Source organism: Salvelinus alpinus, chromosome 19 (assembly GCF_045679555.1).
Source record: "Salvelinus alpinus chromosome 19, SLU_Salpinus.1, whole genome shotgun sequence".
Lineage (NCBI taxonomy): Eukaryota > Metazoa > Chordata > Actinopteri > Salmoniformes > Salmonidae > Salvelinus > Salvelinus alpinus.
Window position 1 is genome coordinate 37,401,816 of NC_092104.1, and position 15,432 is coordinate 37,417,247.

Genomic DNA, 15,432 nt, shown 5'->3' on the forward strand with positions numbered 1-15,432 from the left:
GGTTTGAAGAAATCAACTGTGGGAGCAATTATTAGGAAATGGAAGACATACAAGACCACTGATAATCTCCCTCGATCTGGGGCTCCACGCAAGATCTCACCCCGTGGGGTCAAAATGATCACAAGAACGGTGAGGAAAAATCCCAGAACCACACGGGGGGACCTAGTGAATGACCTGCAGAGAGCTGGGACCAAAGTAACAAAGCCTACCATCAGTAACACACTACGCCGCCAGGGACTCAAATCCTGCAGTGCCAGACGTGTCCCCCTGCTTAAGCCAGTACATGCCCAGGCCCGTCTGAAGTTTGCTAGAGAGCATTTGGATGATCCAGAAGAAGATTGGGAGAATGTCATATGGTCAGATGAAACCAAAATATAACTTTTTGGTAAAAACTCAACTCGTCGTGTTTGACGGACAAAGAATGCTGAGTTGCATCCAAAGAACACCATACCTACTGTGAAGCATGGGGGTGGAAACATCATGCTTTGGGGCTGTTTTTCTGCAAAGGGACCAGGACGACTGATCCGTGTAAAGGAAAGAATGAATGGGGCCATGTATCGTGAGATTTTGAGTGAAAACCTCCTTCCATCAGCAAGGGCATTGAAGATGAAACGTGGCTGGGTCTTTCAGCATGACAATGATCCCAAACACACCGCCCGGGCAACGAAGGAGTGGCTTCGTAAGAAGCATTTCAAGGTCCTGGAGTGGCCTAGCCAGTCTCCAGATCTCAACCCCATAGAAAATCTTTGGAGGGAGTTGAAAGTCCGTGTTGCCCAGCAACAGCCCCAAAACATCACTGCTCTAGAGGAGATCTGCATGGAGGAATGGGCCAAAATACCAGCAACAGTGTGTGAAAACCTTGTGAAGACTTACAGAAAACGTTTAACCTCTGTCATTGCCAGCAAAGGGTATATAACAAAGTATTGAGATAAACTTTTGTTATTGACCAAATACTTATTTTCCACCATAATTTGCAAATAATTCATAAAAAATCCTACAATGTGATTTTCTGGATTTTTTCCCCTCATTTTGTCTGTCATAGTTGAAGTGTACCTATGATGAAAATTACAGGCCTCTCTCATCTTTTTAAGTGGGAGAACTTGCACAATTGGTGGCTGACTAAATACTTTTTTACCCCACTGTATTTGTCAAAAAATTTACATAGTTTCCTGATCTTTCTTATATCTCTCAGATAGGACAGACACTTTAAAACAAACTTCCTTTAGACTGTTTTTTACTAATCTGTTTTTCCATGTATGAATCTGTTATTCAGTGTTTCTATTGGCTAATAGTAGTAAGGCCAAATTCAATGTTTCATCAAATATATAGTTTTAATGAATATTGTGAGGAAATGAGATGTCATTATTTAAATAAGCCTGTATTATAACTGTTTGACTCAATTATTGTTAGTGAGGCTGTTTGATACGTTTATGATAGTCAATACTGATGTTTAGCTTGATTCATCTTGTTCAATAACCTGCTTTTAAACTACTATCCAAATGACTTACTTCACACCCTGTTGTACATCTATTAGTATAGATAATGAATAGAAATACACATAAGAAACATTTCTCCATCTCCACTGCTTTGTAAAGCCTGGTTTATAAATATGACCTAAACTCTGAACCTTAAAAGCAATATCTCAATTCTTATGTATTTTTCAATGTTACTGCCCTTCAAGACTTCCTCCATAACCACTCATATCTGCCAAAATGTCATCTAAATTTGAGAAACAAGCGGCCACACAGCTACTGTACCGTATAACCTGGAGGCTTTGTGTTAAGTTAAAACATCGAGCCGCCTGTTCCGTCACGCTTGTGTGGTTTGAATCCAACCACCAGCCTCTATCAACTGTACTATATAGGAAACGGCCCGGCGCTGTTGCCTCGGCTGTAAGGCCACAGCATTACCGCATGATTTGTGATGTGATGTGGCGATTTCAATCCCAGTCTGACAAAACTATGAAGAAATATGCCTCCTCTTCACTGGAAATGCTAAACTTGACTCATGAGTCACAATAAGGTCTCATACCAATGTGTTATGCAAACTATTATATGACAACCTGCCAAGGGGTCTCCCATTTCTAAGAGGAATAATAGGGACTAGAAGTGGCTTGTCGTAATAGCTACATTGCGTATATCTGCCATAATCAGGGTTATGTTAGATATACGCAAACATATGTTTTATAACTACGCTAACTTATAGCATCAATATGAATAAAATGCTTAAAGTTTGGCTTTTGCCCAGGTTTAAAAGTCATGCAAGTGTAAGAATGGATGTCAATCATTGCATGTCAAGTCCTAAAGGATAGGCTTAAAATAGTGTTCAATTTAAAGTTTTAAAATGTAGAAAATTACCAATTTAAAGGATTGTAATAGATTTTATTGGCAAAAATAACAAACCACAAAAAAACACAATTCAACCAACAAACACTATAATAACAACAAAAATGGTTGTTTTCAGCCACTGTCATTGAGTTAGTAAGTGGTTCCAATGTGATAGCTAAAGGTAAACTCAAGCCACATACCTGATAAATCTGTAAACAGCTATGTCATAAGATCTCAAAGTAGTATGCTAACACTTCTGAACAATTGTATTGGTAGTATTTAATAATTCATTATTCCACATCCCTTGAGCCCGGAGTGGATTTTGGTTTATAAAATACCTTTACTTTCAGCTTTCACTTCTTGCACTGAAGTCTAGATAAAGCAAAAATGCAGATCACTCCCACAACAAAAAAAAACACTTGTTGGGTCAAACAAAAATACATTGTGGATCTGCTGTTTAACAAAACACTCAGAAAACCTGGAACATTCCCAGGACATTAGCAAACATTCCCATTAAGTTTAAGTGGTTTATCGAACATTAGGATAACATCCCAAAAACATTCAAATAATGTTTTTCAGAAAATGTTTTAAATGAAATGTCCTCCAAACATTCCTTAAACTCTTGTGCACAATAGCTGTAACAACCACCACAGAACATTCCCCTACGGTTCTTATTAGGTTTCCAGGTAATGTAATAATGGTGTTCTGGGAACGACACCAAAAGGCACCAAATTGGTGGAACGACCCAGAACATCCCGTTTCATGAACACCATGTTGTGCTTTTGCAGGCTAGGGGTGGTTAGTCTAGGAGTAAATGATGGTAAATAAACCAAAATGGTATACAAGTTGAAACAGCTGGCACTATATCCATTTAATATATAATTGTTTTTTTTCTGTAATCAGATTAAAATAGTGATTTAAAATCATTGCATAGTGGAAAAGTAAGTCTAAGCCTTATTTATGGATTTAGCAGACAAATGTAATTCAATAAATACCTTCAATATTTAAGCAACTCTAGATCTGAAAACAAAGTGTATGTATATATGAACAGCATGACATTGTTGAAAATTATGAGACGGAATACATAGTACCATGGTTAGTAAAAGCCCCTGTTCTATTTAACCCATACATGTCAATCATAACCACAAGCTTAAAAAAAAGAAGCTATATAGCAAATGTCAAACACCAAGGCCCTAATCACAATTTTGAGTAATGTTCAATACAGTCTGAATATGGCACAATTCCTCTAGAAGAAAGGCTTTAAGAGCAAACAAACAAGTACAAACCGGATCAGTCAATAACAAGTCGATGAAGCCTCTAAGGTTTTTCAAAGTGGTGTGTCTGGGGGATTTGTTTTAAATTGTTCATTGATCTATGATCAGAGTGAAAAGGCCACTCAGTTGTATAATGCCATACTTATCTGACAACAGGAGTAAGTTATTTGAGCAGCTTACATTAAATAATTGGTTTAAATGATTATAAATTACACCATTCGTATTCAAGGGCAACCTGACCTCTGCAGATAGAACAGGTTCAGACACAGTAATGATCACTTAAATAAGGTTACTGTACAATAAATAAACATTAAGATGAACTTGATCTCATGTGAGGATGTGTGAGTGTACCGTAAATGTACAGTACCAGTCAAAAGTTTGGACACACCTACTCATTCAAGGGTTTTTCTTCATGTTTTACATTGTAGAATTATAGTGAAGACATCCCAACTATAAAGAAATAATACATATAGAATCATGCAGTAAGCAAAAAAAAGTGTTAACATTTATTTGGTTTGTTTATAACAGATTCTTCAAAGTAGCCACACATTGCCTTGACGATCGCTTTACGCACTCTGGCATTCTCACAACCAGCTTCAAGAGGTAGTCACCTGGAATGCATTTCAATTAACAGGTGTGCCTTAAGTTAATTTATCAAATTTCTTTCCTTCTTAATCTGTTTGAGCCAATCAGTTGTGTTGTGACAAGGTATGGGTGGTATACAGAAGATAGCCATATTTGGTAAAAATCTTGCCATTTTATGACAAGAACAGCTCAAATAAGCAAAGAGAAATGACAGTCCATCATTACTTTAAGACATGAAGGTCAGTCAATCCAGAACATTAAGAACTTTGAAAGTTTCTTCAAGCGCAGTCGCAAAAACCATTAAGCGCCATGATGAAACTGCCTCTCATGAGGACCACCACAGGAAAGGAAGACCCAGAGTTACCTCTGCTGCAGAGGATAAGTTTATTAGTTACCAGCCTCAGAAATTGTAGCCCAAATAAATGCTTCAGAGTTCAAGTAACAGACATCTCAACAACTGTTCAAAGGAGACTGCGTGAATCAGGCATTCATGGTCGAAGTGATGCAGAGAAACCAGTACTAAAGGACACCAATAAAAATAAGACACTTGCTTAGGCCAAGAAACACGAGCAATGGACATTATACCGGTGGAAATCGGTTCTTTGGTCTGATGAGTCCACATTTGAGATTCTTGATTCCAACCACTGTGTCTTTGTGTGACGCATAGTAGGTGAACGGATGATCTCCACATGTGTGGTTCCCACCATGAGGCATGGAGGAGGTGGTGTGATGGTCTGGGTGTGGTTTGCTGGTGACACTGTGTGATTTATTTAGAATTCAAGGCACACTTAACCAGCATGGCTACCACAGCATTCTGCAGCGATACGCCATCCCATCTGGTTTGCACTTAGTGAGACTATCATTTGTTCTTCAACAGGACAATGACCCAACACACCTCCAGGCTGTGTAAGCGCTATTTGACCAAGAAGGAGAGTGATGAGCGCTGCATCAGATGACCTGGTCTCCACAATCACCCGACCTCAACCAAATTGAGATGGTTTGGGATGAGTTGGACCGCAGATTGAAGGAAAAGCAGCCAACAAGTGCTCAGCATATGTGGGAACTCCTTCAAGACTGTTGGAAAAGCATTCCAGGTGAAGCTGGTTGAGAGAATGCCAAGTGTGTGCAAAGCTGTCATCAAGGCGAAGGGTGGCTACTTTGAAGAATCTAAAAATATTTGTTTAAATACTTGTTTGGTTACTAAATGAAATGATTTCATACGTGTTATTTCATAGTTTGATGTCTTCACTATTATTCTACAATGTTGAAAATAGTAAAAATAAAGAAAAACCCTTGAATGAGTAGGTGTGTCCAAACTTTTGACTGGTACGTTTTTTTGTTGTTGCCTTAAATGTAATAGTCTTACAAACTTATTGAGGAGGAAAAATAAAAACTCTATCCCATTCCAAATCACAGAGGTGTTTGGCACGAACCACTATGCACTAAGGCAGGTCGGGTGAAGTCAGACGGACATGGGTCAGTCCTGGGGTCAAGAGGGAGTGATACCCAGCCTTTGGCTTCCTGCTCTACTACTCTTCTGTTTGTCGTATTTGACCGACACGATGAGGAAGACCAGCAGGGTAACACACTGGATCCCTGCTAGCAGGAAGAAGTAGTAGTTGAGCTGGGAGTCATTGATGTTACCTGGAAAGAGGGATGGAGAGAGGGAGGTGGTAGGAACAGTGCCATTGTTATGACAGAATTCAAGTGCACCACCTCAGAGAGAGACACCACAAGAAGCTGTAGGGAGGAAGAGATGGGTCAAAATAAAGAGGCATATAGAAATGATTAGAAAGAAAGGGTAAAAAAAAAAGACAGCAGTGGTTGATGCATCCTGCAGAGAGGGATGGGAGCATGACACCAACATCACAAAGCAGCATTCCACATTAAAGGGATACATACAACTGTTCATTCGCATAACCTGGCAATGTCACATGGCAATGACATTTGCTTTGTCTCCATGTTTAGCTCGTACTTTTAAGAGAAATTAAATCTGTCTGAAGTGGCTTATGCTTGAGAGAAAAAAGACAGCTCTGTCAGTGCAGCTGGAAGCCACTTGTCTTATTACTATGAGATGCTTAACGCAGTTTGACCCCACACTTCAATGATCATATGAATGGCATTATTGATTATCTGGGATTGAAGCATGAGAAAATAACAGCACATTCTGGACCCTCAGCTGTGAGGACAGGCAAGGAGTCTCAATACTATGAAAGGATTGTTTGTTTCCTTGGGGGAACGGATTCAACAACAAGGCGTAAAAACACAATGATGCGCACTTAATTGTTTGCCTTCATTCTGGCTTAGCGGGATTGAAATGATGAGTTTGTGTGTCTCACGCTTGATATGGATTGGAGATACTGGCATCGTATGTCATAGAAAAGCTATTTGACCGTTTACAGTACAAACATCATCGCCTTAACAAAGACCCGCACTAGAACAACTCCGTAACCTTAAGTCATATCCCCACCTTATAATCTATAATACTGTACTGTGAAAAAAATCTATTCAAACTGTCCATAATTACCCTTCTGTCTTCATGAGATATAAAATTGTCACCCTCCTTTCTCAGCTAACATCACCAGTCTCCGCAGTGCATTGTTACGAACAAGCCTCTTTCTGAGGTTTATGCTTGCATCCAGCTATTGCCGTCTACTTCTGAATGCTGGCACTGCTGATTGGAGTGGTTGTCCCTATTCATCAAACAAACACTGAAGGGCAATTCTAAACTAAATCTAGCTGCCCCCCCCCCGCTACAGTTTCACATGAAGGGAAAAGCCAACAGCTGCACTAAATCAATGATTTTGCAAACTAAAACAGTGCTTTGTCTGACAATTGTGTTGGCGTTAGAAGCCTTCCACCCCTGGCCATGTTAAGCAGTGGTTTACTGGCCTTAATGTTTAACCAGCAGCACATTGACGCAAATCACAGCTGTTCTTTTGACGGCTCCCCAATCAGAGTACCCAGCATAGGGATTTCTCATGTTTATTAAAAAAGGGTTTGAGTTTATACAATAGGCACACAGCATGGCACGGTTTCTTAGCCCGGAAGGATACATGGGAGAACAGACAGAGCTCAGCTAGCTAGCCTACATACTGTATCTTCAAATGAGGAAGTCCAAAGCTCCAGGACAGTGTGCTGTCAAAAGAATGCACCTATTAAGTTCTCCACGTGGGACTGTCACAGTGAATAACGACCTAGAGGAGGAGCAGGCTTGATTTTAATTGGAGAAGGGGGTAATCCCACAGAAGTCTTGTCATTTCCCATGGTGAGGGTGGGCGGTGCGGGCGGGCTAGGAGAGAGTGAACAGGGAGAGTGGTCTGACGGCCCTCCGGACCCTGGGGTTCAGAGACCGTCCAATTATACCGGTCCATCCAGAGCTGGGGGCCCTGGGGCCAGGAGAACACAAGGACTCACACAGTCGCCATGTACACGACAGGGGGAAGGGGTCAAACTCACACATGATACTGGTGCAGTCATCAACATGACCCCAATTAACCAAGGGCTTGAACTTTTGACTGGACATGCTTTGGAATTTGCTGAAATCATTTTGACAATCTGAGTCACGAGGCATGACCAAAATACGACACTAATACATATACCGTTGGATTGCATTTTTTTTTGTTGGTGTGCATAATTTTCACTAACAATTAACTTATTGGTGACAATATGGCCAAATACGCAAACCAATCTATAAAAAGTTGTTCCTCCCTGGTAGGGAAGACTGTATAGTCTACCATCTGACCAGAGCAGTAAAAAGGAGACATGATTTAAACGCAGTGCCAAGACCCCTGATATCTGATTAATTTCCAAAACACAAAACCTATAAACTATACTCACTCAAAGCCTAAACTGAAAATAAATCACGCCTACAACTCAACGGATCGCAGCTAGCAGCACTTCACCAGGGGAGGCAGAAGATATGCAAGTTGGGATATTTTAACCGTAAAGAACCTCCAAAGCGTAACGGAGGACTCACTCTGCAGGCCGTCTAAATAGTGTCCTTTGCAGTTCATCATACGATTGTTTTCATCTTTATGAGTGGTGCAGTACTGTACCTCCTGTCACTAGCACATCTGAATCCATATCATATCCAACCCCAGAAATGTCTCTCACTGCCTCGCTTGGTCTGTGCTCTTTATGGATAATTGGAAAAGGAGAAGACCGGCAGGATAATGTTCACGGGGGGGGGTTAATGCCGGCAGAGTCTGCTGCTTGCGTTTCAAATCGATAATTCGCTTTAACCGACACTCAGTCTGCAAGCACAGCCTTAATTAACACAGGGGAGTTGGCCTTAAGGAGAATGGGAGAGGAGAGAGGGCATGACTGAACTGCAGCTGAATAAATGCATGTTGAGGGGAAAGAGCCACCCGTTCATTGACCTTAATTGTGTAGTGTTTTATAGATTCAATAAACATCACCAGAGAATAAGTAATATAACTGGATCCTGAGAAATATCAGGGGACGACTGATGAAATCAAATCAAAACAAGTCTTTACATCTCAGTTTATGGGGTAGGTTTGAAAAATTGTGCAGGGTTTACATTTTTGTAATGGTACCTTCTTAATTTCATTATGTCTGCCGCTGCCTACCTCGTTCCAACTCATGCCTCCCCAGGGCCCACTTGGCTGGTAATTACAGCAGCAAAAACAAAACAAGGACTTGTTGTACAAACCATTAACGAACCCCATACATATTTGACAGGTATTTAGGGAACGCAATCGATACGGAAGAATGCAGCGCTATCCAGAGGTGGGACACTGAAGGGAACTTCTATGTCCGTTTGCCTCTAACTGAATAATATTAGCCACCATGATGCATTCATTTAGGCAGAGAGCTGCTGCAATAATAACAACAACAACTCTGAAACACACAGACCTCCAATGATCAACAGCCCCAGCTGTGGACATTAACATACTTTGTCTGACTTCTCTTTCTTGTACTGTAAAACTTCTGGATGGACTAGAGACGAAATGGAAGCAGTTGATCAATAATGAGTACAGGTAATTGTAAATCCATTGATAACTATCTATCAATAGCATTATTAACTTATCAATGGAGAAACCATTACCCTGAACTCTGACACCATTAAAAGGAAAGAACAAGCGTCTGCTGTTAGCTAGCTGGAAATATCATTATTGTCAGTTGAAAAGCTGACAGTATTTAAAATATACATCTCACATTGATTATTCTTTCATTTAAAGAAATACCTTCCCTTATACAGCACATGTATTATATTAAGCGGGAAGACTTGAGCACCAATCTCAAGAAGAGCTCATGTGACCATTTTTGCTGCTTTGGCACCGTTGCCCTCCATTAAAAACACTGTCTTTTCATTAAGTATCATCAAATGAGTCTTGAGCAGGATATGTGGGTCTCAACCTAAACTGTGAATGTCTCAAATATCCCGACATCTGATCCTGGACCAGTCAGGACTTGAACCTGGTACAATTAAAATAAAAAGGCCATTTCCTGGTCTGTGACTGCAGCTACCTACTCAGAGCTCAAGCATTGTGTTCCTTAAAGTCAATGGTGGATGAATACATTGGGCAACAATTCAAAGGAGCGCACGTTTCAGCAGAACAAAACATCTTTATGTATACAAGCCAACTCATGAGGCAGAAGGAGAGAAGGTTGACCTTTCATTGACGAACTGTGGGGTTAACTCAGCACAATGCAGTCTCTGTCAAAGTGCAGGTGAGATGGCTGCCTTTTCTAGGACCAAATAAAAGGATTGTGATGAATGACCAGTCAGATGTGATGTCAGCCTGACTGTGGAAAAAGCCCATTGGGATTTTAACCCTCCTGTTGTGTTAGTTTCATGTTAAATAATGCTGTGTTCCCGGTCCAAAATGACCGCCCCATTAAAGCGGATTATAAATCCATAATAATACATAAATGATCACCTAATGTTGTGTTAGATCTTTTTATCAACTTAAGTTATTGTGAACATTATAATTTGTATTATTTATTATTTTGAACTTCTATTTGCTATTTATGGCCTGTAGGCCTCATTGACCTGAGCTCATACAACTTGTTTTTGAGTAAAAAAGGCATAATGTATGGATTATTTTGACTTTAACAAATACTCAGATGAAACATAGTGCTATTTATCACAGACTACTTTGTGTCAAAGTTTAACAAGGACTCTCTCCTCACCAGTGTCATGAACAAAGATATGATCTAGAGCCTCACATACAGTATATCGTTTGGTCATTGTGCTGCCACAGAATGAATTGTGCAAGGACTCAAAAAGCTTTATATATGTGGTTCCCATGAGGGAAGATTCTATTGGGGTAAGGTTCCTGTGGGGATTGCCATGGAAGCCAAGAAGGGGAGTGAGGCGTGTGTGTGCTCAAACACACATGCATGTTGGTGTCTGGGAGAGGAGGTATGTCCATCTGATGAATGGGCATGTGCCTGAACTCAATTCTATTACCCTAATTGTAGTCTCACCCATTCATTTGTAATGACCGGTCATTTTTGACAGGGAACACCACAGGTGTACAAAAGTTAAATAAAACACCCCAAATGTAATAAAATCATCAAAATGTATTTTGTGTGTTCAGATGCCCTGTGTGGACAAAGTCATGGAACCTTATGACAATCAGATTAAAGGAACTACATTTTTCAGAGAGAAAACTCAGTCCAATTTGACCGGAAGACAGCAGGAGAGTTAAGAGTCACCAAGTCGAAAACATAATACAAATACAGTCACGACCAGAATAACTGACACCCTTGACAAAGATGAGCAAAAAAATACTGTATACAGTAAGATAATACAAATACTGAGCTATATTATATGCAAAAATATATATATTTTATACTGATACAATTGCCTAGAAAAAAATGTTTAACAAGTATTATTATTATAAATTTTTTGGAAATACAAATTGGGTGTCAAAATTATTGGCACCCCTGTTTTCAATACTCCAGCACCCTCCCCCTGCGAGGAAAATGTCACAGACCCATTTTCTAAAATATTTTATGAGATTGGAGAATACATTGGGAGGGATCTTAGACCATTCTTCTACACAGAATCTTCCCAGATCGTTGATATCCTTCATTTGCGCTTATGGACTACCCTCTTCAATTCAAACCACAGGATTTCAATGAGTTTCAAGTCCGGAGACAGATGGCCATTGCAAAGTGTTGATTTCTTGGTCAATTAACCATTTCTTTATTGATTTTGATGTGTTTGGGGTCATTGTCTTGCTGGAAGATCCACAGCCAAGTTACAGCTTCCTGGTAGAGGCAACCAGGTTTTGGGCAAAAAAAGTCCAGGTACTGGGTAAAGTTCATCATTGTTTTGAGCATACAATAGTATTGGTATTACTTATTGTACTATTTTCTTTTCTCATCTTTATCAAGGGTGCCAATCATTTTGGTTGTGACTCTACTACAGTTACCAAAGGCATATGCTTTTACATTTGGACAGACGGACTGTATCGTATCTTACATTGCTTCTCTACCTGCGCATGCCTGCTGCTAGTTTGTGAGGACAAGACGTGAAGGGAGAAGGTGGTGTAGTGAGAGAGAGGTGAGTAGTAACCTCCAGCTGCCAAGGTAGCTAGCTGGCTGGCTGTGTCAGCTCTATGGTGCGCACTCCAGGGGCAGCTTTACTTAAGAGGAGAGGGCTGTGTAATCAGGCCCCCAGCTTGTCATTAATACTGGGTGTCTATCCCCAGGTCTGCACCACTCTGCTCACCAAACCTCCTGTTTACTCCATGCTTCGCTCTGCCTCCGCATCACACAGCCCTCAGCCATGGAAATGAGGAGGATCCACTTCCATCGCTCCTGCAGAGCGCTGAGCCAAGGGGGGTGGGGGGAATAGAGACAGGTAAAGCCCAGCAAAGTATGTGAAGGAAAGACAACAAGCAACTGCACAACAAACTGACAGGCTTTGAGGCCAAAGCTTTGGCCACCTGGATGTTTTATTCTGTTTGTTCGCCCACCCCTACTGTGTGCGGTTATTCTTTAAAATGACTTTTTCAAAAAGCAGCACGAGATAGAGCGAGAGAAAGAAAGCTTGCAGGCAAACCAGGCTCTCGTTTAACAATCAAATTATGCTTACTAAACAAACGGCTCCTCGGGCGAGGCTAGGCAAGTCGAAGGATGGATTTATGAAGCCGTGCCAAGCATCTCCAAGTGCTAATGTCATCAAAATACCTCCCAACCTGTCGGCACACTGTATTAATGAGCTATTAGGTGTTTGTGGTTAAACAATTTACAGTGCGGCGTATTTTCCGCATGCTCCCTGGAAAGTGCATCTGGGCCGGGGGGCTCCTTTCACCAGGGAACACATCCATCTGCTGCCACCGCCACACTATTTATTCTAGCACTACGACAGATTTACACAAACCTTTTGTCGTTAGTCTGACATCTCTATTTATTACAGGAAACACTTAAAATAAGACAATTGCACCAGGATAATTTTTTCCTTCTTTGGTGCAACCAATTTACAAACTCCTTAAGTGGATATTAAATCAGGACGACATGACAATTCTTGTGACGCGTCCCCCCAGGAAATACATTTCCGTTGATGTGAAAGTAAATACTGCAGAGGGAATCCAAATGTCAATACTGTGTTCTTTTATACGAGGACAACAGTAAGCTATGACACACTGCTGATGTTTTTGTCACACCAATTTTACAGTAACATCTATAAAAGCTCTAGACAGTGTGCATGAGTGGAGCCAGAACATTATACTATTCCTCATCCCTGAAACTGTGTTCATACAGATCAATGGCCAGGGAGTTGAAGGTAGTTTTCAGAGGCCATGTTTAAGGCTGATTGTGATGGCAGGCCTCCCTAGAGTCGGTATACAGATCATTATGCAGGCTGAGGCAATACAATGCACCGTCATTCTCACTCACATTTTTTCTCCCTGAAGAGCCTGTCCAACTCCTATTATATGAGTAATGAACATTGTCTCAAAAGAAGAACCTACTTAAGAACTTGTATTGGATGAGTGTTTTCTCGCTCTTACCAAAGTCCTTGTGGGAGGACATCCAGCCAATCCCCTTGAGGGAGACGATGGCCAGTAGGCCGGAGCCCACGAAGGAACCAATCCCAGAGAAGAAGAAGAACAGTCCCATGATGGCACTCTGCATGGACCTGGGGGCAGCTGAATAGGCAAACTCCAGACCTGGGAGAGGAGACAGACACTGAACTCAGAGATCCATAGAAAAAACAAGAAATACTAACAAGTAAACAAACACAATCATGCAGTACATCCGGTCATACAGAGTAAACATTGACAGATGCAAACACTGATCCAAACACATTTCTAGACTCTGGGCAAACAATGTCCATGTTCCAACCATGGCACATCCGGCCTGGGGTGAGGAACAGTTCAAAGTGTTTTTAGATGACTTTGGCAGAGGACAGTCAATTGGCTGTGTGGTGTGTGGATATGTAGTAGGCTTGGGAGTTATCCAGATTGTCATACCGACCTTGTGCTATACCGGGGTATTCGATAATAATGGCACTGAACACAAAGGGTGCTGTTTTCAAACCCAATGATACTCTGAAATCCGAAGGTTAGCAATGCTAACAAGTACATGTAAAATCCCATAGAGAATGCTAACTAAAGGCTAAGCAGCGCATTGCAAACATTTCGTACAGTTTGACCTAAACTATACAAGTAACTCAAAAATGCTACTCCCAGTTTGCTGCACGCACAAAACACATATTAGCCAGCAAGGCTCTTGAACCAGGAGAGGATTCTCTGCTGTTACCAAGCAAATGCTTGATTTTGGAAGAAGCTAACCACTTTGCTAGATAGCTAATTGGCTACTAAATTAGCAAACCAAATGCACAACTGCAGAGCATTTAGCACATTTTGGACAGTTAATTTAGATATGTAGCTGGCAAATAGTTCCATACTGTAATTAGATCACCTGGCGCATGCTACACAACAGTGGGTGACTCACAAGGCTAACGGGTTCGTTGTGTGCTTTTAAACAAACACCATGTGACGGGGGACTACCAGGTGAAATTAAGAAAGTATTTGCTCTTTATTTCCTAATGATTTGCACACGTTAACTGCAGGTAACTATTTGTATCTACAAATTGATTTAAAAACGTCAAATAAATAGTTTCAACGGTATTTCAACGGTACTAACATCAAGGCGGTGACCCGTTCCTGTAGGTTCATGCTCTACAACATTCGCAGAGTACGACCCTGCCTCACGCAGGAAGCGGCGCAGGTCCTAATCCAGGCACTTGTCATCTCCCGTCTGGATTACTGCAACTCGCTGTTGGCTGGGCTCCCTGCCTGTGCCATTAAACCCCTACAACTCATCCAGAACGCCGCAGCCCGTCTGGTGTTCAACTTTCCCAAGTTCTCTCACGTCACCCCGCTCCTCCGCTCTCTCCACTGGCTTCCAGTTGAAGCTCGCATCCGCTACAAGACCATGGTGCTTGCCTACGGAGCTGTGAGGGGAACGGCACCTCCGTACCTTCAGGCTCTGATCAGGCCCTACACCCAAACAAGGGCACTGCGTTCATCCACCTCTGGCCTGCTCGCCTCCCTACCTCTGAGGAAGTACAGTTCCCGCTCAGCCCAGTCAAAACTGTTCGCTGCTCTGGCACCCCAATGGTGGAACAAACTCCCTCACGACGCCAGGTCAGCGGAGTCAATCACCACCTTCCGGAGACACCTGAAACCCCACCTCTTTAAGGAATACCTAGGATAGGATAAAGTAATCCTTCTAACCCCCCTCCCCTTAAAAGAGTTAGATGCACTATTGTAAAGTGGTTGTTCCACTGGATATCATAAGGTGAATGCACCAATTTGTAAGTCGCTCTGGATAAGAGCGTCTGCTAAATGACTTAAATGTAAATGTAAATGTATTGAAAAACTATCCCGTGGCTTTTTCCAAATACCCTGGTATATACGGTATACCGCCCAAGCCTAGTAGGTAGTGTAGTGGTCAGCAGCAGACAGTGTGTGTTACAGTCAGGATGACTTATTACCCATGGGTCCCACCCAGACAAAGTAGCGAGGGGGCGATCACTATGGAAACACCTCTCATGCATCACTGTAGAACTCCACTTACAGGAGATTAGATTTGCATCAGAATAACAGGCCTTTCATCCATAACAACAATGTGATCAATTTATATACATGAGACTTGGCCTGCCGCTGCACTGTTTGACTGCTAAATATCAGTGAAACATAGGGTTGTTCTCTCCTCCTACACCCGCAGGCTACCTTACAGCAGCAGGGGACCATCTCAAG

At 41.6% G+C, this 15,432-nt stretch overlaps 1 protein-coding gene across 6 annotated transcripts in view; it reads right to left on the reverse strand.

Annotated features, from left to right (window-relative positions):
* LOC139545490 (solute carrier family 15 member 4-like) overlaps positions 1-15,432 on the reverse strand; it is a 113,665-nt gene that overhangs the window by 68,972 nt on the left and 29,261 nt on the right. For 3 of the 6 annotated variants that reach the window (XM_071353308.1, XM_071353307.1, XM_071353305.1), the window contains exon 8: positions 13,177-13,335. In XM_071353308.1, coding sequence (XP_071209409.1) covers positions 13,177-13,335 — 159 coding nt within the window. Of the gene's footprint in view, positions 1-2,360; positions 5,831-5,888; positions 5,927-13,176; positions 13,336-15,432 lie in introns of those variants that run through there. The other 3 variants (XM_071353310.1, XM_071353309.1, XM_071353311.1) reach the window with 2 other exon arrangements.